The 21,431-nt window shown below is 45.4% G+C and overlaps 1 protein-coding gene across 4 annotated transcripts in view; it reads left to right on the plus strand.

Moving 5' to 3' along the window:
- The first annotated feature begins 432 nt into the window (after nucleotides 1-432).
- Nucleotides 433-21,431, plus strand: part of cep350 (centrosomal protein 350) — a 33,517-nt gene continuing 12,518 nt past the window's right edge. For 2 of the 4 annotated variants that reach the window (XM_014216686.3, XM_014216688.3), the window contains exons 1-22: nucleotides 433-876; nucleotides 2,654-2,731; nucleotides 3,112-3,155; nucleotides 3,328-3,442; nucleotides 3,622-3,814; nucleotides 4,199-4,788; nucleotides 4,892-5,005; nucleotides 5,811-5,924; nucleotides 7,159-7,275; nucleotides 8,420-9,066; nucleotides 9,331-9,455; nucleotides 10,127-11,061; nucleotides 11,160-11,319; nucleotides 11,573-11,715; nucleotides 11,826-12,018; nucleotides 16,819-17,033; nucleotides 18,740-18,903; nucleotides 19,085-19,195; nucleotides 19,459-19,599; nucleotides 19,801-20,042; nucleotides 20,196-20,359; nucleotides 20,906-21,102. In XM_014216686.3, coding sequence (XP_014072161.3) covers nucleotides 2,659-2,731; nucleotides 3,112-3,155; nucleotides 3,328-3,442; nucleotides 3,622-3,814; nucleotides 4,199-4,788; nucleotides 4,892-5,005; nucleotides 5,811-5,924; nucleotides 7,159-7,275; nucleotides 8,420-9,066; nucleotides 9,331-9,455; nucleotides 10,127-11,061; nucleotides 11,160-11,319; nucleotides 11,573-11,715; nucleotides 11,826-12,018; nucleotides 16,819-17,033; nucleotides 18,740-18,903; nucleotides 19,085-19,195; nucleotides 19,459-19,599; nucleotides 19,801-20,042; nucleotides 20,196-20,359; nucleotides 20,906-21,102 — 4,797 coding nt within the window. In that variant the 5' untranslated portion in view covers nucleotides 433-876; nucleotides 2,654-2,658. The remainder of the gene's footprint in view (nucleotides 877-2,653; nucleotides 2,732-3,111; nucleotides 3,156-3,327; nucleotides 3,443-3,621; nucleotides 3,815-4,198; nucleotides 4,789-4,891; nucleotides 5,006-5,810; nucleotides 5,925-7,158; nucleotides 7,276-8,419; nucleotides 9,067-9,330; nucleotides 9,456-10,126; nucleotides 11,062-11,159; nucleotides 11,320-11,572; nucleotides 11,716-11,825; nucleotides 12,019-16,818; nucleotides 17,034-18,739; nucleotides 18,904-19,084; nucleotides 19,196-19,458; nucleotides 19,600-19,800; nucleotides 20,043-20,195; nucleotides 20,360-20,905; nucleotides 21,103-21,431) is intronic. The other 2 variants (XM_014216687.3, XM_014216689.3) reach the window with 2 other exon arrangements.

Below are 21,431 nucleotides of genomic sequence, written 5' to 3' on the forward strand. Positions count from 1 at the left end.
CGACGCCTTAGCAATTCAATCTGGAGTGCTAGAGTGCGTTCTGGGCGTTTGTAAATTCAGAGCATTGTCAGATGGTCCGTTTGTAAATTCAGAGCACACACTGGACGCTCTGGCCAAGGAGTTGGGTTGATCCGAGCGTTCTGACCTCACAACGGCAGTCAAGCACCCAAGCTACCTGGCTGACGTTGGCTAGCTTGCTACCTACTTCCAGACACAAATGAGAGAACGCCCCAATATGACCATTTTACTCGCCCTAGCAGAGCTGGTAAAAGTAGTTTTCATGTTATCCAGAGCGTTTGTGACTGTAACTGTGCTGCTGGCAACAATTTAATTAAGCTTCTTTGCCGACGTTTACTGACACCGGCCATATTCAACGGGTATTGAGCGTCAGTAGATTCATCAGCTATTCTGTGCTCTGAAATCGTAGTAGATAACCAGAGTGAATTTACGAACGCACTCTTCGTTCGGACTCGAACTTGAATGCAGTCTCGTGTTGTGAAATCACGTTTCCACCTCCCGCGAGGTTCTGCGGCACCAGTTTCCTGTAGTTATTTTGTTAATGGCGGACAGTCAACGTAACGGACGGGGAAATATCAACACTGTAACCCGGGAAAAGACAACCTGAAAGGCGGGTGGCTAATTATTAATAGAAGCCTTAAACCAAACTCTCCAATACTGAGGCTTTGATAACAGGCGACAGACCTCTGGAAATAAGTTATCTGGTTGATGCTAACAAGCTAGCTGGCTAAAAACTGACAGTAGCCTAGCTACGGTAGCAGCGGCCTGGGGTTTTGGAAAAGTTGGAATTTCTGACCATCAACAAATTAGCTAGCATCACTAGCCATGGACATCTAGATCGGAGCGTCACCCGTACCGGTATGTGGCCACGATTGGCATCTTTTTTAAGTTGTGCAAAATTGCCTTTAAACTAAGCCCCAAACTAACGTTAGCCTTCTAGCTAGCTACAAAGTTAGGTATTTAGCTAATGTCGATAACCCAAAGAAGAACAATCATACTGAATATAGTTTTATTAATATACATATATACTAGTAGTAGCTAGCTAGTTTTCAATACAATGTGTGGTGTAAATCCCCCGTCGGCAAATCCTTAGTTAGCTAGGTAACTAACGTTAGCTAGCTAACAATTTTACCTAACTAGCTAACTACTGTAGGTAGTTATCAAACGAACGCTAGCTAGCTTCACTGAAGAGTCAGCTTTTCTTGATAGTTTCAGTCTCTCATCTAGACATTGAGACAACTAGCTAACGTTAACTACTTGCAAGCAACCGATGTTGTGCTTCAATGTGGACAACGGGACAGTCATGTTTCTGTGAATAAATAATTCTATACAGAATGCAGCCTGTGGCTCAGTTGGTAGAGCATGGTGTGTGCAACACCAGGGTTGTGGGTTCGATTCCCACGGGGGGCCAGTACAAAAAAAAAATGCATGAAATGCATTCACTACTGTAAGTCGCTCTGGATAAGAGCGTCTGCTAAATGACTAAAATGTAAATGTAGGTTGATTTAACTTTTGTGTTCGCAGCCTCACCTTAGTTTAAGAAAACGATTTATTGCAGATTTATATTAGTAATGATGAATAATGGCTTTTTAAACGTTAAAACACTGAAACTGTAGCTAACGTTGTGTGCCCAGTTATTACACTTGTATTAAAAAGTTGCTGCATTTAAAATATTAGTTTTTGCCTACAATGCCTGATGATTTGCTATGTATGTAGTGAACGAATTGTTGTTGCAGATCTCATATTTTATTGAACACATTGATTTGTGGCTGTCACTTTCAGTTGGCAGAGAGACAGTAAAAAGTGGTAGCTATGAGTGTATGGGGAGTAGGCTAGATCTTGAATGTAACCATAGCATTTGCAATAGTCATTCATGCTAGCCTGAACTGACCACCTTCAAGGAAGTGTTATGTGTTGTTTATGAGTAAACTGTCTTGACATGAGAGGAATGCATGAAGCGTGACATATGGGATGCCAGAATGCCCTGTTTTTTTTCTTCTCCTTTTAACACATCTAGGTAAAGGGACTATTATTGGTTTATTTAACAACATATTAACACTGGGAGAGGGACATGCATTGATTGTGTGCCGCCCTATGGGACTCCTAATCACGGCCGGATGTGATACAGCCTGGATTCGAACCAGGGACTGTAGTGACGCCTCTTGCACAGAGATGCAGTGCCCTAGACCGCTACGCCACTCGGGAGCCAAATACATAAACCTTGTTAGTTATTTGCTGTAGGACCGGTTTTAAACAGTAGTGCAACCTCTCTTGAGTCAGCAGTCTGTCATGAAAGACAAATGTGCCATTTCCTAGACAACCATATATATGTATAATTCATCCTGTTTTGACCCACTGCACATAGAGGTGCTTGTCCCAGTCACTTGGATTATCTGCCTGCCACTACCTTTAATGTTGTTTGTCTTCAGTGTTTCTGCTCAGGAAGTTTGTTTTCTGTGTACTCTGTTTTCCGAGGTAGATGGCAGCATAAAAGTACTGCTGCTGACATTAGATTCCTTTTTCTCACTTACAGCTACTCAGTAAACTGTATTTATTGATCAGATGGTTGTCTTGGTGAAATGTTATCAAGTATATTTCCTTACTTCATTACTGTCCTCTACTATTCCAATTGAAGGTGTGATGTGGAGCTCCAAGCGGAGTGAGCCACACCTGAGTCCCCCGGCGCAGCCTACTAGGCAGGACAACGGGAGAGGTCAGCTTCTTAATGTCTCTTATGCTATTATTATCCTTTTTATATCAGTGCAACATCCTACTGTCTGGCACACTGAAGTAATAAGGACTTGGGATACTCCTCCATGTCACCTCAAATGTGTCTATCACAGGAGGTTGGTGTTAGCTTAATTGGGGAGAACGGGCTCGTTTTAATGACTGGAGTTCAATGGTATCAAGCACATGGTTTCCAGGTGTTTGATGCCATTCCATTTGTTCTGTTCTGGACATTATTATGATCCGTCCTGCCCTCAGCAGCCTCCTGTGGTGTCTATGGGGCTGCAAAGACTTTGTTTACCTTTTTGTGTTGCCTTTTTTCTTTACCCCGTGTTTCTTTTCACTGAAATGCGTTTCTCCACTCAGAGCTGTCAGCTGCATGGACAAGTCTGAATCAGACCAAAGCTGCTGTAAGTAAGCTAATATTTACAATGTCTGATTTTACTGTTTCTCTCTTTGAGGGGAGACACCCTTAATGTAATTACTCATGGCCTGTGGTATTTGTGATGTCTGTCTGGACTCTGAAGTGACTTCTTGTTCTACATTGTGTATCTGAGGCAGGCGCTCTTGTTTTCCTTGCAGTTGCGGCACATTGAGAACCGCCTGGAGGCAGCTCCTGGCTCTGGGGTTCTGCTGGAATCCATCATGGATACAAAGAAAAGCTCTGCGGGCGCCACCAGGAAAGTCAGCCGCAGAGGTGAGGCACCCAATGGGATAGCTAATCCTTGGAAGCCATGGTTACTATTTATAGAGCAAGGTTCTCCCTCGAACTGGACTTGGCAGCAGGCATCATCATTACTTTGCAGATGCAAGTGTAATTCATTTTACATTGCAAGGTTAGTTTGCAGGGATCTAACCCTATCTCTCCTGACTCAGATGGGCGGCGCACAGAGGACTGCTCTCAGGCAGGTGGAACCTCCAAGTCCAGCACAAGGAGTCGTCGCAGCCCAGACAAGAGCTCCCGCAGCCCAGACAAGAGCTCCCGCAGCCCCCTGAGGAACACCACACAGGACAGCAATGTCCGTAGGAACAACTGTGTGGAGTTCAAGGAGCCTCTGGCTTCCTATAGGTATGCACTGTTAAAACACTCCGATTTTTATGAGATGTATAAAAGAAAAAAAATTCAGAAGTTCATTTCTACCTTATTTACTCATGTTTGCTGCGACTGAGTGGAGGTTGTGCTATGATACAGGACAAAAGGTTGTTTTTTTCAGTCCCTGACTGTAATCCTATAAGGCCTGTTGTCAGAGGATGGTCGTTAAGTGGCTACTTCAAAATAGTCCTTTTATACTAATAACCGCCACATCTACATGTGTAAGTCTTTGCACATAAAAGGATGCCATTCAAAGCCATGTGATCTTGACACCTCCCACTCGAGTAGCCTGTTTTCTGAGGTTTTTGTAAATAGCAACGAGACAATTTGTTTCTGCTGTAATCATCCTGCTGCCCCTAGGGAAGCGACTCCACCACCCCTGACCTCCTCCCAGCTGGAGGCCCACAGTCTGCGGTCGGAGGTGGCTAACCCCCCTCCCCCGGACTCCCGTCTCAGCCAGCTGGTCTACCAGAGCGACACCCGAGACCAGCAAACCCGCCGAGACCTGGACAGCACACACTCGTCTGCTCTGGACAGCACCGTGGTGCGCTACCTCAACGACCGGCCCGCGCTGGATGCCCTGCGTCCCCCAAGCCACGCTACTGCAACCAGAGACCTTCACAGGGAGGAGGGCCCGGAGGACAGGTCCAAAGCACACACCCTGGAGTGCCCGGCACCACCCTCAGCAGAGAACTCTTCGTCCTCCAGTCCTGGCTCAGCCTCCCAGCGGCTGGAAAACTTAAGGCGAAGGCAGCCGGACGACAAGCTGGAGAAGCTGAAGGAGCGGATCCGCAGGCAGAGAGAGCACCTGGAGGAGGCTGCAGAGAGAGACGGGTTGCTGGGGTACCTGGATCAGCCAGTGGGCATCGCTGGAGCTGTGGAGAACACCACCGTACCCACGGCTAAAGTGCGCAAAGTGGCAGCCGCACCTCCAGCACCTATATACAAAGGTAAGGTCCACTGGATAGATGCAGTTGCACTGGATGTAAAAATAGCATTACATAATTCCTTCAAACCAAATCTTATGTAACCCAATCACTTGTCCCATATCAGGTTTCAGCAGTAGTGAGACAAAGATCCGCACTCCTGATGGGAAAGTGTGGCGAGAGGAGGAGTTCCACAACCTGAGCAGAGAGATATACAGAGACCTGTCTCGCCAGCTCTCAGGTGGGCACCGAGCAGTAGATGTCAGATCACAGAACACACACTATTATATGCTACATAATAATCCCTGTAGTACAGAGTTGTAGGTTGTGATTCAATGCACTGTTGAGATGAACTGCCAACTCAACGCTCAATAGAGTCAATGGGCTGTTGCGATCAAATGGACAGTGTAGTTGGTTGTCCTGTTTCATAATAGGCTATAAATGTATCTGACAGTCCGGTTTCAAGCTCCTGTGCATAAATGCTGCTCTGCCTTTTCAAACTGCCCTGGAAATTAGATGGCATTAGATACGCACCAGTAATTTCAGGAGGACTGAGACCTATTTGACCTATCCCAATCAACTGTTTCCTTTAAGAAATAATGCAACTGTCCTTTTTGATATGAGGATAATGCTGAGAAAGAAATGCCACCAAAGAAATCTGAGTGTTCTCTTTTTTTAAATGTAGGAAAACTTGATGACTGCGGTGAGGTTTTCGCTGCAGCAGACTTTCCTTGCATTTTGCCACAACTGCAGCACAGCTCATTTCCCATAGTTTTGTATGACTGCTTGAAGATTTTTCTTCTCTCAAAGTCTCTCTTCTTTGTCCTCCCTGGCTCTCTGCTGATGCCTAGGCTTCCACCCAAGTGTAGGAGCCAAAGCGCTCAGCTTCTTCCTTTACGCTGACACAGTCCACCAGCTTCCTATTCAATAGCTTTGTTTTGCATCCAGATTTTTTTGTTGTGCTGCTTTTTGTAATTTGATAGTTCTGTTCATTTCTACTCTTTTGTGCTCAGACTGTCATGTCATCTCCTTTCTCCCAATTTTAGACAGTACCAAGCCCCAGCAGCGGCCCACAGAGAAGGCTAAGGAGAGGAAGCCGTCCAAGCCTGTGAGGAAAGTCCATAAATCAGCTTCTGTTCCTGACCCAAAGACCAAGCCAGGTAGGATCTTTTTTCCTCTTTCTCTCTCTCTTTCTTTCAACCTCCTTGTAGTGCTTACTCATCTTGGGTCTATGCATTCAATAGAAGATGTCAAACTTACTTCAATATTGTGTGTAGGTTAGGTGCTAAAACTCATTAATAATCATTGTGAAGCCAAGGGGTCTTTCACAAAGGGGAACCCCCCTCAGTAGGAGACTACAAATCACATTTATTTTGGTTCATCAGTTACTGTGCAGTATGCACACTGAACCTGATCAGGCATATCACAGTGAATACATTTGGCAGGCCCGTACCACAGAAGGCCTCTCTTAACTGTGTGCTAGTCAACAGGCCCCTCTGTTTGTGTGGGAGTGCCAGCATTTAGTCTCTTATCTTCAAAGATATGTCCAGAATGTATCACATGCTGATTGCAAGCAAGCAGCGGCCTAGAGGCACACTATCTGGAATGCAGATGCGTCCCAGTTCAGCTGGGCTCGCCATACCAGCTCTGACAGCTGAGAACAGACACCCTTTACAGGGCCCATACCAGTCTCTCAATTTAAGGGCCTTTATTGGCATGGGAAACTTATGTTTACATTGCCAAAGCATGTGAAATGGATAATAAACAAAAGTGAAATAAAAAATGTACAGTAAACATTACTCACAAAAGTTCCAAAAGAAAATACATTTCAAATGTCATTAAGTCTATATAGAGTATTGTAATGATGTGCAAATAGTTAAAGTACAAAAGGGAAAATAAATAAACATCTCTCTCTCCTTCCCAGTGCAGTGGAAAGTGAGATGACTGTGGTATAACCTAGTCTTATCCTGTCATCCAGCTATCCTCCCCTTCTACCCTGCTGCTGGCCTCTGCTCCCAGTCCGCTCACTAAAAATAGCCCTCTGAAATCTGTGATCAAGTTCCTTTACCAAACAGAAACAGCTGCTGGTCTTTATATTTTCTGTTGATTTCAGATGGTGCATAATTGAGCCAAACTCATTACGTTTGATGATGCAGCTCTAAAATAATTGATCTCCAAAGACATTCAAAGTAGAGAGAGAAATCATGTTTTTGTCTCTCTTTTGGGGACATGAAGATCCTTGCACTTCAATAATACAATATTAGGGTTTTATGTGATTCATTTAAGTTGTAAATCTTGGCTCTCTGAGAAACAATCCTAACGTAAGTCATTACTGCAGAACTCAACACTGATTATGACCTGTGTGTTTTCTTTATGTCTTCGCTGTTGCTGCAGTGATTAGCACCACGTCATGGCGGGAGGGCCAGAAGATGGTGAAGATGGTACTGGGTCCCGCTCCACGTCTGCCTCAAGAGCAAAGGCCAGAGCCCACAGACAGACTGGCCAGGACAGGTGGGATTTGAGACCTGCATACTACCCTCACTCCTCTCTGCTCTGCTTGGCCTTCCCCCCTCTCCTCCAACCCCTCCCCTCTCCTCCACCCCCTCCTCGTTCCACCTTGCCTACACCCCTCCCCCATCTCTCTCATCCCCCTCCACAACATTTACAGTCAAATCAAATCTAACTTTATTTGTCAGCACTATGTAAAACCAGACAGCAGTTGATGGTCTGGCAAAACCAAAAATGTGTGACAAAGCAATCGTGTTAGTAGTGGATATTGTTACATTATATGTGGTGTTCATGTTTTTTTAGTGTTGTTTGCATGTTAAAAGGTGTACAGTGCCCTGCGACAGACAGTCGGCATGGCTAAAGGAATATCAATAAATAAAGGGGTTGTCGTCTCTTCCAGCACACAGGCACATTAGCAAACATTGGCTGTCAGTGACCGAAATTAATTAAGATTGACTAGCCGTTTCTGACTGACTGCACAATTCAGCACGGTCTGGTTTCCAGTGGTTGTCCCTGTGCTAGACTCAAATACACGGAGGAATTGGAGTGAGGCATAAAGGGTTGTACTGCCACTATTCTAAGACAATAACAGATCAGCCAGGTCTGAGTTCACATAGAATATCATACAGCTAATGCATCTAGCCATGTCTACTTCTTATCCGTGTTCATAAACATTTACTAGTCACAATTTGCTACTACTAGAATTGGGATGATTTGCTAAGATCTTTTGACTTGAGGACTACAATAAAAACAGTTACTAAATGGAATCAGAGTTGAATCTAAAGGCATTCAGCCATGGCATTCTAAACATTCTCATTTTGTTAGCTAGATAACATTGGCATAACAAACTAGCTACTTCTGTGCAAATTAAGTGTTTGTTGTTATTTAAAGAAACACCTGTGAAAGTGTTTATGGTTGAACTTTGAAGTTTTCCTTATACAAATTATTGCTCAAAACCTTCTGGGAAAATGGAGATGTGATTAAATGCCTAAAAAACAAAACAATGCTGTTAAAAATGTTAACTTTGACAGCCCTAATGGCGACCAATATTTCCCACCTAATCATGCACTCAAAACATTTTCCTTTCCATTAACAATAATATGAGTCACCAATCAGTACCCTTTGTGTCTTTACAAATCTTTTCCAGGACCCCTTCCCCGGTCAAATTCAGACCACCGTCCGGAGCTGAAGCGTCGGTCCAGACCCAGCAGCCGAGACAGGACCACCCATCCCAACCTTCAGTCTGCAGGCCCAGCCAAGGACAGGGCCCCCAACACAGACAACCTCTCTACAGATATCCGGGGCATCCTGGATGACCTGCAGCTGAAGAGCAGAGCAGAGGAGCGAGGTCCAGCGGATCCCAGGAGAGGTTCAGAGTCCAGGGCCAGAACCACAGCATGGACTACTGGTGGCACCTCCTTATGGGGCTCCCGCAGTGCCAGCCCCGCCAAGCGCAACAAGCCAGAGCCCTCAGAACCAGCGCCCAGGAAGAGGCACTACGATGCCGACTCAGTGCGCCAGTACATCGCCCGGCAACAGGAGGAGCGCAAGAAACGTCAGGTGGAGGAGCGGAGGGCCCAGAGGGAGGAGGCGGAGAGGAAGAGCCAACGTCTGCAGGAGCTGTACAGGAAGCAGAGAGAGGGGGTAGCCAATAAGGGCCCTGCAGTACCGGAAAGCCCAGTACAGAAACGCCTGCAGGAGACATACACCAAACTACTACTGGGACAGGCTCAGCTAGGAGAGGAACCTCTGCCTTCCCAGACACAGCCAGCATCTGCCACAGTCATTTACCAGGTAAAGGCATCTTTAGTTGTAATGGGGATGAAGCCCTCGCCGTCCCCTTACTCGCATGGCAGGCTTTAGTGAAAATGGGGATGGTATGGCCGGTGTGTCAAATGCAATTCATAGCTGCTCTTGTTATGTAAAGTGACCAATATGTGAAATAGTAACATGTAGAATTACCCTCAGTTTAACTCCTCAAGTTGCCTGTAGGAAATGACACCTCTCATGTGGTGAGTGGAACTAGCTATGAGTTATTTGTGGTGTGTTCCCGTATAGCAGAAGTCCCTGTACCAGCCATCCGGAGAGTCGGACAAGGAGAACAAGAGACAGGAGAGACCCCAGAGTGCCTCCTCCAGCAGTGACCTGTCTCTTTCTGAGCCTCCGCCCCCTCCACTCTCAAGGTCATTATATATGTAAACTTTTCCACTAGCACTGTCTAGTGTAGAGGCCCAAAACAAAGCACAGAACCATAGTACTTCCTCATAGCGAAGCAACAGAGCCAATAAGGAATTGTTTCTTTCTAAACTGTCTGTTTCCATGGGCACTCCTAGCAGCGTTTGAAAACATGGTGGCGTATGCTCGGTTAACCTTAAAACAGGGAATTTCCAGTGCTATTTTGGATTCAACAGTTGCATCAGATGACTCTCTGTGTAACTGTATGTCTGGTCCTTGCGTGGGGTAAACATTACGGTATGTAATCTGTAATCTGCATAATGTTCATACGCTCTTGAGTTGCTATGCAGTTCTTGGAATTTTGTTGACTTGATCCTTGGCCCTGAACATGTTTGCTTGTATAGTGAACACATAGGTTGTTCTCAGAAGCTCATGGTTGGACTGTACAAACCACATATTTTAATGGCTGCATGCACATTTAGATGTCTTAAATCCTTGTAAACCTTTGACATAGCCTATGGACAATATTGCTGAGTACTAAAATGCTATGAGTCCATATACTAAAGGACTTTGAGTCCATAAAACAATATTTCCAGTGTTTCCGAGCCCTTTGTTTGAATACACTTTTAAAAAGTGTAGTATATTAGAATACTAATCCTCCGCTCTCTTCTTCCTGTAGGAATGAGTTGGGCTTGGGAGTTCCATCGTGGCTGCAGCCGGACCGCCTGAGTTCTGCAGTCAGACCCTCCACCACTCTGGCTCCACCCACCGACCAGCTCTTCTCCCCACTCTTAGGCCCGGAAAAAGCAGGGAGCTCTGGTGGGAGGGGAACCAACCCCCCAGCCCGGCCCCAGCACTCCACTCTCAATGGAGCTGGCAACAAGACCAAGATGAACCGCATTGAGGCCCTGAAAGCCACCGCTGCGTCCCTGTCCACTCGCATAGAGAGTGAAGCGAGGAAACTGGCTGGCGCAGGGATCAACTATAGCTGTGCATGGGACATGGACGTGACTGGTCTGACCCCTCCGGATGACGGCCACTGGGCCAAGCCTGTGAGCCCACCGGTCAGAGAGAGAGCTGATGCTGCTGACGAGCTGTCCATGAGGATACAGAGGCTGCTGAGTGCTGGCCAGAGCACATACAATGGAGCTCTCCCAGGGGTGGGCAACCTGCACAGCTTCAGAGAGCAGAGAGACAGGACCTCTGCTCCAGGCAGCAGGCCCCAGACAGCCCCAGGCCTCGGCTCCCATAAGGAGCCAGAGTTGGAGAAGGGAGGGAAGACCATCACCCATGACTCCAGTGGTGAGTCCATCAGTGAGGGCCCACTGCTGAGCGAATGCAGCCTGTCGGAGGGCGACGGGAGCCCCCTCACCAACATAAAGGGGGTCCCAAAACCAGCAGAGCATCTCGGGGCTCTGGACTTCTGTGCAGGCCAGCGGGAGGGCTTCCAGCCCATCTCTCACTTCCAGAGAGAGGCAGAGAAGTACCCGGGCCTCAGCCCCCTCTCTCAGCAACGGGACAGCAGCCGTGGCCCATGGGAGGAACTGGCCAAGGGAAGCCCTCATAGTGTCATCAACATCTTCACCAAGAACCACCTGCTCAACCACACCAAAGGTTAGCCAACACATTTACACACCCAACTGTATCCTTATTGTTTTGAGTGAAGAATGAACGTTTAAACAATAATCTGTTCCTCTGGCTTCTCCCTGCAGTTGGAGGAGAGGAGCGAGCAGACCGGAGTTCCCCTCCTGTGCATTGTGGCCTGTCTGCAGCCAGTTTGGTGGATGGGGCACCAATGTATGAGGATGACTTTGTGTCATCCCTTAGCAGCGGCGGCAGCAGCCAATATAAGAAAAGATACAACGGACGCAGGTAAGGAGGGTTTCTACCACTGTCATGTGACAGGGTGCTGCTATCTGAATACTGCTTTCATGCAATAAAAACATCATTTGGGGAAAAAAAACAGTAAAAATGACAGGATTAACCACAAGGTGGCACTCATGTCACATGGATGACAGAGAAGACTGGCAGGGAGTTTGGAAGTTGTCTTAGTAGTCTTTTTGTGGTTGTTAGATGCACGTGATGTGGGACTTGAACCATCTTTTATCTCAATGTCTCATTGCAGTGTCACGAGTGGGAACAGTCACTATGATGAGTTGATGAGTCGCAGGTCCCCTTATGACACCAGGACTGTAGACCTGCCATCCCATCACTCCTCAGGCTCCACACCAGTATCTTCACCTCACTCAAAGGGCTCTGTGAAAAGGGGTGAGATTTCCACCATAAAATAACCACTTTCCCTGAAATGATGCTATCAAGTGACCATTTTTTACCAGTGAAAGTGTCTCTGCTCTAAAGAGTTTCTCCCCTCTCTTTAGGCTCTGCTTCAGACAAGAGTGATGCCACTCTGGTGGAGGAGCAGAGGAGCCCCTGCTACCCGGGCTTGGAGGCCCTGACTAGAGACTCCAGATGGGGAGGCTCAGTTTCCGAGAGAAGCTCTGTCCACAACCTGGTGAAGAGCGCCTACTCTGACTGTACACTAGGTGGCGCCTCGGGCGACACACTCCGCAGGTAAGTGGCCTCAGCCAAGCCCAGAACTCTTCTGAGGGGCTTAGGGGGATTCCCAGGAGCTTGAATATCTTCCTTGACCTTCAGTTATTACTGGTATTTCTGAGCACATTTGAGTGGGGATATTATTTTTGAAGGCATACAGTTGAAGTCAGAAGTTTACATACACCTTAGCCAAATACATTTAAACTCAGTTTTTCACAGTTCCTGACATTTAATCCAAGTAAAAATTCCCCGTCTTAGGTCAGTTAGGATCACCACTTTATTTTAAGAATGTGAAATGTCAGAATAATAGTACAGAGAATGATTTATTCCAGCTTTTATTTCTTTCATCACATTCCCAGTGGGTCAGAAGTTTACATACACTCAATTAGTATTTGGTAGCATTGCCTTTAAATTGTTTAACTTGGGTCAAACGTTTTGGGTAGCCTTCCACAAGCTTCCCACAATAAGTTTGGTGAATTTTGGCCCATTCCTCCTGATAGAGCTGGTGTAACTGAGTCATGTTTGTAGGCCTCCTTGCACGTACACACCTATTCAGTTTTCTATGGGATTGAGGTCAGGGCTTTGTGATGGCCACTTGGGGTCATTGTCCATTTGGAAGACCCATTTGCGACCAAGCTTTAACTTCCTGACTGATGTCTTGAGATGTTGCTTTAATATATCCACATACATTTCCTACCTCATGATGCCATCTATTTTGTGAAGTGCACCAGTCCCTCCTGCAGCAAAGCACCCCCACAACATGATGCTACCACCCCCGTGCTTCACGGTTGGGATGTTCTTCGGCTTGCAAGCCTCCCCCTTTTTCCTCCAAACATAACGATGTCATTATGGCCAAACAGTTTTATTTTTGTTTCATCAGACCAGAGGACATTTCTCCAAAAAGTACGATCTTTGTCCCCATTGTGCAGTTGCAAACCGTAGTCTTGTCTTTTTTATGGTGGTTTTGGAGCAGTGGCTTCTTCCTTGCTGAGCGACCTTTCAGGTTATGTCGATATAGGACTCGTTTTACTGTGGATATAGATACTTTTGTACCTGTTTCCTCCAGCATCTTGACAAGGTCCTTTGCTGTTGTTCTGGGATTTATTTGCACTTTTCGCACCAAAGTACGTTCATCTCTAGGAGACAGAACGCGTCTCCTTCCTGAGCGGTATGACGGCTGCATGGTGCCATGGTGTTTATACTTGCGTACTATTGTTTGTACAGACAACGTGGTACCTTCAGGCATTTGGAAATTGCCCCCAAGGATGAACCAGACTTGTGGAGGTCTACACTTTTTTTCTAAGGTCTTGGTTGATTTCTTTAGATTTTCCCATGATGTCAAGCAAAGAGGCACTGAGTTTGAAGGGAGGCCTTGAAATACATCCACAGGTACACCTCCAATTGACTCAAATGATGTCAATTAGCCTATCAGAAGCTTCTAAATTATAAGTGAAATAATCTGTAAACAATTGTTGGAAAAATTACTTGTGTCATGCAAAAAGTAGATGTCCTAACCGACTTAACAAAACTATAGTTTGTTAACAAGAAATTTGTGTAGTGGTTGAAAATGAGTTTTAATGACTCCAACCTAAGTGTATGTAAACTTCTGACTTCAACTGTATATGGCAGAGTTTCTGGATCAAATAGATTAGAGACTTAGGTGGTGGGTGTGGCAATGGGCCCGGTCTGCCATCTGCACAGCTGGAGTTTAGAGACATTTTTAGACTCTTTTAGAGGCCCCCCCATCTTGATGATGTAGAGACATTTTTATAATTAAGCCAATTCTCTGCAATTCTACAAATTTCTCCCATGGAGCTGAGAGAAAGTGTGGCAATTTGTAAAGCTAATTTCCTCATTCTATGCATTTTTCTATGGCTAATGCTGTTATTTTGCTCAAACATAATAAAATCAATACTGCTAGATTCTTTGTTTTTGGAATTTTCAATTCTCCCTGACTGTCTAGCTTTTATTTTGTTGATTGTTAGTTCTCAAAGATTATATTATATAAAAAATATCTATAGGTCCCTCATCGTTTTTACGTACTATATATATGGTTTTTAGTCATTTAAGTTCACACTGAAAGCGTTTTTCCATCCTGATTTCTGCCCCCACCCCCACCCCCCAAGGATTTCAATGGCAGAAAAATCGCTGTATGGCACATAATGCTGCTTTCTAATACACATTTCTGGTCTATTGGTTTCACTGTGCAGTCTCACTTCAGGGAGAGTAATGATTAAGTGAACCCTGGCTTCCAAAGACCAGCGCTGCACCCCATACTATTTACACAGTTCAAATGACTGGAGAGAATATTGAAGTGAACTTGGGACACCTCATCAGCCACAGTGTTCTCTCTACAAAGTATCTCTCTGCCAACATAAAGATGAATCTTAAAACCTCTGTCAGGTCTGAGCAGTGAATGTGGTCTTTTCAGTTAAGTACCACATGGGGCACCCCTGTTGTTCCACTCACTCAATGTCCTTTGCTAACTCAACACTTTGGAACGCTTATTTTGCTAAGGCTATATAAACTCAGCAAAAAAAGAAACGTCCTCTCACGGTCAACTGTTTATTTTCAGTAAACTTAACATGTGTAAATATTTGTATGAACATAACAAGATTCAAGAAGACATAAACTGAACAAGTTCCGCAGACATGTGACTAACATAAATTGAATAATGTGTCACTGAACAAAAGGGGGGGGGTCAAAATCAAAAGTAACAGTCAGTATCTGGTGTGGCCACCAGCTGCATTAAGTACTGCAGTGCATCTCCTCATGGACTGCACCAGATTTGCCAGTTCTTGCTGTGAGGTGTTACCCCACTCTTCCACCAAGGCACATGCAAGTTCCCGGATATTTCTGGGGGGGAAATGTCCCTAGCCCTCACCCTCCGATCCAACAGGTCCCAGACGTGCTCAATGGAATTGAGATCCGGGCTCTTCGCTGGCCATGGCAGAACACTGACATTCCTGTCTTGCAGGAAATCACGCACAGCACGAGCAGTATGGCAGGTGGCATTGTCATGCTGGAGGGTCATGTCAGGATGAGCCTGCAGGAAGGGTACCACATGAGGGAGGAGGATGTCTTCCCTGTAACACACAGCGTTGAGATTGCCTGCAATGACAACAAGCTCAGTCCGATGATGCTATGACATACCGCCCCAGACCATGACAGACCCTCCACCTCCAAATCGATCCCGCTCCAGAGTACAGGCCTCAGTGTAACGCTCATTCCGTCGACGATGAACGTGAATTCGACCATCACCCCTGGTGAGACAAAACCGTGACTCGTTAGTGAAGAGCACTTTTTGCCAGTCCTGTCTGGTCCAGCGATGATGGGTTTGTGCCCATAGGTGACGTTGCTGCCGGTGATGTCTGGTGAGGACCTGCCTTACAACAGGCCTACAAGCCCTCAGTCCAGCGTCTCTTAGCCTATTGCGGACAGTCTGAGCACTGATGGAGGGATTGTGTGTTCCTGGTGTAACTCGGGCAGTTGTTGTTGCCATCCTGTACCTGTCCCTCAGGTGTGATGTTTGGATGTACTGATCCTGTGCAGGTGTTGTTACACATGGTTTGTCATTGCGAGGACGATCAGCTGTCCGTCCTGTCTCCCTGTAATAGCACTGTCTTAGGTGTCTCACAGTGCGGACATTGCAATTTATTGCCCTGGCCACATCTGCAGTCCTCATGCCTTCTTGCAGCATGCCTAAGGCACACTCACACAGATGAGCAGGGACCCTGGGCATCTTTATTATGGTATTTTTCAGACTCAATAGAAAGGCCTCTTTAGTGTCCTAAGTTTTCGTAACTGTGACCTTAATTGCCTACCATCTGTAAGCTGTTAGTGTCTTAACGATCGTTCCACAGGTGCGTGTTCATTAATTGATTATGGTTCATTGAACATGCATGGGAAACAGTGTTTAAACCCTTTACAATGAAGATCTGTGAAGTTATTTGGATTTTTACGAATTATCTTTGAAAGACAGGGTCCTGAAAAGGGGACGTTTCTTTTTTTTGCTGAGTATATTTGGGCATAGAGGCTAAACACTAATAATTAAAATGTGTTTAGGAGCTGTAGTTCAGAGTGCCAGGGAAAGTAGTGGTGTTGCTCTGGTTCTGGCTGAAGGGTCTGCAGCAGCCAGCCTCACGCCGTCGAGAAGAGGGGGGTTGGGGGGCTAGCATAACACTGACTCTTTTGATTGGGCTGCACAGTGGTCAAATCTCCCCATTGCAAAATGGTCACGTCGCCAGGCAGAGTTCTCTCCTGTGACATTTGAGCATCCTCAGCGGCATTTAAAAAATATATCAGATTCCCTCCATACCGTTCTGTCTGTGATTTGATAACATTCATAATCCAGTCCTTAATGCTGCAGTTGTTGGTAAGGTAAAGCACTGGGTGCTTGCTTGGGTGCACTAGCAGTTAGGGCATCAGAGAGGCACCACTGTCCACTACAGTGTCTGTTTCCAGTTAGGAAGCTGAAGCATATATCATCATGGATTAGACATTGTTGCCTGTTCCACTGGTTCAAAGCAGCACAATATGGTCATTGATACCGTTATTTCAGCTTAACATACTTCGGATGGCTTTCCTGGGGCACCCTTTCCTTGATTCTGTTAGTCCCTGGTTCCCATTTCACCTTGTTACAGTGCTCTGTATAGCACACATACCTGAAGTCAAACGGAGTAGGAAAAGTCAATTTTATTTAAATTACTTTTTCAAACAATAATCCAGCCTTATTTAAATTGACAGTTAGAAATGGGACATGATATTTATTTTCAGAAAGCATGCATATGAATACATTTGTTTTTTTCTTGTTTACAGTTTGGGCTTGGACAATAAGAAATCCCCCAGAAGCCCTGGCCTGTCTCCAGCTGGCTCTCCTATAGGCTCAGGTTCTCCTCGTGTCTCTCCAAGCAACGCCTCCCTAGCTGGGGCAGACAGCCTGGGCCTGGGGTCCGGCTCCCCTCACTCCTCAGCCCGCCCCAGCTCATCCTCATCCCTGTCGTCTGCAGCCAGAGCAGAGCCCAAGGCTGCAGGTATACAACCTAGAAACACCCGCTCAGCAGTTTAAATACATACCAGTATTGCCTATCTACAGTGCCTTCAGAAAGTATTCATACCCCTTGACTTATTCCACATTGTGTTGTTATAGCCCGAATTCAAATTGGATTAAATAAATACAAAATCTTATTTATCTACACACAATACCCCATAATGACAAAGTAAAAACATGTTTTTAGATTTCAAATTAGTTGAATATGAAATACAGAAATGTCTAATTTGCATATCTATTCACGCCCCGGAATCAATACATGTTAGAATCACCTTTGGCAGCGATTACAGCTAAGAGTCTATCTGGGTAAGACTCTAAGAACTTTGCACACCTGGTTTGTACAATATTTTTACATTCTTTTTTTAATTCTTCAACCTCTGTCAAGTTGGTTGTTGATCATTGCTAGACAGACATTTTCAAGTCATAGATGTTCAAGCAGGTTTAAGTCAAAACTGTCTTCTTGGTAAGCAACTCCAGTGTATATTTGGCATTGTGTTTTAGGTTAATTTCCTGCTGACAGGTGAATTTGTCTCCCAGTGTCTGTTGGAAAGCACACTGAACCAGGTTCTTCTCTAGGATTTTACCTGTGCTTAGCTCTATTCCATTTATTTTTATCCTAAAAAACGCCCTACTTATTGCATGATGCATCCACCACCTTGCTTGAAAATATGAAGAGTGGTAGTGATGTTTTGATATTTCTTTGTCACATTTTTTGCAGTTTTACTTTAGTGCCTTATTGCAAACAGGATGCATGTTTTGAAATATTTTTATTCTGTTCAGGTTTCCTTTTCAGTCTGTCATTTAGGTTAGTGTTGTGGAGTAAATACAATGTTGTTGATCCATCCTTAGTTTTCTCCAATTACAGCCATTAAACTGTAATTGTTTTTAAGTCACCATTGGCCTCATGGTAAAATGTTCTACATTTTACACTTCAGTCATTTAGCGGACTCTCTAATCCAGAGCAATTTACAGGAGCAATTAGTGTAAAGTGCCTTGCTCAATGACACAATGACACATTTTTCACCTCGTTAGTTCGGGGACTTGACGTACTGACCTTTCAGTTACTGGCACAACGCTCTTAACCGCTAGGCTACCTGACGGTTTCCTTCCTCTCCGGCAACTGAGTTAGGAAGGATGCCTGTATCTTTAGTGACTGGGCATATTGATACACCATCCAAAGTATAATTAATAACTTCACCATGCTCAAAGGGATATTCAATGTCTGCTTTTTTTGAAAATGTATTTGTGAGACAATGAAAACCTATTTGTGGTTGAATCTGTGCTTGAAATTAACTGCTCGATTGAGTGACCTTACAATTATCTGTATGTGTGGGGTACAGAGATGAGGTAGTTATCATAAAATAATGTTATACACTATTATTGCACACAAAGTGAGTCCATGTAAGCACATGTAAACTTGCCATAACAAAGGGGTTGTATACTTGACTCAAGACATTTCATTTTTTATTAATTTGTAAACATTTCAAAAAATATAATTCCACGTTTACAGTATGGGGTATTGTGTGTAAGCCGGTGACACAACATCTCAATTTAATCCATTTTAAATTCCGGCTGTAACACAACAAAATGTTCAGACGGTCAAGGGGTGTGAATACTTTCTGAAGGCACTGTACTATCCATGTCTTAACTCTCCCTCTCTTTGTTTCTATCCGTCTCTTTATTGTCTAGGTGAGCTCCACTACACCCCAGGGGTGTTGCAGCAGCGTATGTCTGCAGAACTCAATTACCTGGAATCGATAGAGGAGTCAGTGCGTCAGCTGGGCGATGTGGAGAGGCTGAGGGGCGTGTCTCTGGCTCAGCATGAAAGCGTCTCGCTCGCCCAAATACTCAAGGTGATAGATGCCAACCCACCAATCAGAACACCTGAAGATTGCTAACAATATGTTTAGATGCTTAGGGTAGTGCTGCACTCTTGAAACATTACCTTCGGCACTTTTGGCGTGTTAGTTATGTTCTGGTAGTTTTCATTCGCCTTTTTCCATAGGTCCTGACCTTTGACCTCTAACCTTTCAGGCGCAGCAGCAGCGGCACGAGCGTGACCTTTATGAGCTGAAGGTGAAGGCAGAGCAGGAGGCACTGGAGACCCAACGTCAGCTGGAGGAGACACGGCAGAGAGCAGCCAGGGTACTGTACACACAGCACTGGCATTTAGAACGAGCAACTCTGCAGAATACAGACAGGAATCACCTAGAGTTAGAACCATGCCCCAACTTGGTAGATTGTTGTCTCAAGGAGGGCTTCATATTTGCAAACACCTTGAATATTTATAGAACGCAATTTAACTTCACTGCATTTGTTGTGAGATGGGAGCTATTTTATTAGACGTGTGTAGACCGTGTAGTGTGATTCACTAACAGAAGTGTGCGCGTGTGTGTGTGTCGTTGCAGGCTCACATGGAGCTGCAGGAGAACATGGCTCAGACCCAACAGCAGTCTCTGGGAGGCATGCAGGAGGCCACCACTAAGATGATCAGCCAACAGGCTGAGTCTGTACGCTATACGGCCGAAGCTGCCCGCCAGATCAAAGAGGTCAGAACACTCCCTCTCCACTCTTTTCTCTACAGCCAGTCACTGGCCTTGGTTTTTGTTCGTTTTCTCACTGAGTCTCCTGTTGTATTGACATGCAAATATTGAAATGAGGAAAATATTACAAATATGCAAATAATTACCGTCTACTTTAGATTGGGTTAAGTCTGCTTTTCAGTTGATACAAGTTGCTCTCTCTCCCAGATGACCGATCTGGCCCGTTCTCAGATTGCTGGAGCCATAGGTGTCCCTGCTGCTGCTCCCATCACCACCTTGTTTGACCAGCAGAGGCAGCATCACCAGAGCTTCATGAAGCAGCTCCAGTCCCGCACTGACACAGACAGCTCCAGGAGTGAGGTGTCTGCTGCCTGGACCAGGACTGAGGAGCCTCCCTCTTCCCTGGACAGCCGCTCTGACTCCATCCCCTCCAGGAGACCCACCCTCAGGTACTGGGTCTTTCACACACTGGAGCGCCTCACAGATACCAGGGGTCTTTCCTTGTTAGCTTACTTGACTTGGTCCCATTTATAGGCATTACCTTGACTCAATACTCAATTTTTTTTTTTATCTCCCCGTCCCCTCTGCCTTGCGCTCCCCAGTGGTGGAGAGAGTAGCAGCCACATGAGTCCCTCCCTGGCCTCATCTGAGAAGAGGGAGAGGAGGAAGGCTGAGACGGGTAACAGCTCAGTGGAGGAGGAGGCCCATACAGCAGCTGATGACTCCATCCCCAGTGACAGCGTGCAGTCCCTACTGGATGAGAAAGGTAAGGCCTGGGCTCATAGCACGCATTGTGGGATCTGGAGGGGGACCGTTATCAAGCAGGCAGTGTATAACCATCATTTATGATACATACACTCCCATCCATATGTATTTGGACAGTGAAGCTAAATATTTTATTTTGGCTGTATACTCCAGCATTTTAGATAGAATGTTTCATAATAGGCGGTAGTATAGAATGTCCGCTTTATTTGAAGTTGTATTTATACATATCAGGTTTACCATTTTAGAAATGAAAGCACTTTATGTATCTAGTCCCCCCCCCCCCCCCCCCCCCCCCCGTTTGAAGTAGTCATAAGTATAGTTTATGAAAGTAGTCATAAGTTTTGTGTTTGGTCGACTAAATACATAAATTGCTTTCATTTCTAAACAGTAAAACAGATAAATAAAAGGTGACATTCTGTCCTGTAACCTCATATAAAGCCAAATTTAACATCGCTTCACTGTCCAAATATGTATGGAGGAGAGTGTAAATAACCTGGAGTCTTAGAAAGTTATCCATGTTTCCCCTCTCCAATCTGTCCCCATACAGACAGCACCTCAGTTGCTACAGAGTACTCTCTGAAGTTTGATGAGTCCATGACGGAAGATGAGATTGAGGAACGTTCGTTCCGCTCTCTGCTTCCCTCTGAGTCTCACCGGCGGGGAGCGGTGGAGAAGAGAGGTCCCCGCGAGGAGTCAGACAACCAACCCAGTCAGGAGAAGACCACAGAACAGGACAGCTCCAAGGTTAGTATGACACCTCATCGCAATAGTTGTAATTCTGGCAAAATAGCAAGGCTACTCAAATAATAATTGGCCTCCACAGTACTGAAATCCTAGCGCTTATCCAAAAGCTTAAGTGTACTAGTTTACTTGGAGAGGTTTCTGCCTATCCTTGAATTAACTAGTGCATAATGCTTATCTAGCATTTAGCCCTATTTGACCTCATTAATGGTGAAATTATATCTTCTCTCTAGTATTTTGGAAGCAGCATCTGTCTTAGCTCTTAATGTCAAGCCACAGTGGCAGCTCCCTGCCTCTCTGAAGGACTCAGTGTTCAGTCCCTGAGATGAAGT

This window comes from Salmo salar, chromosome 10, assembly GCF_965601325.2.
Source record: "Salmo salar chromosome 10, fSalSal1, whole genome shotgun sequence".
In the NCBI taxonomy this organism is placed as follows: Eukaryota; Metazoa; Chordata; class Actinopteri; order Salmoniformes; family Salmonidae; genus Salmo; species Salmo salar.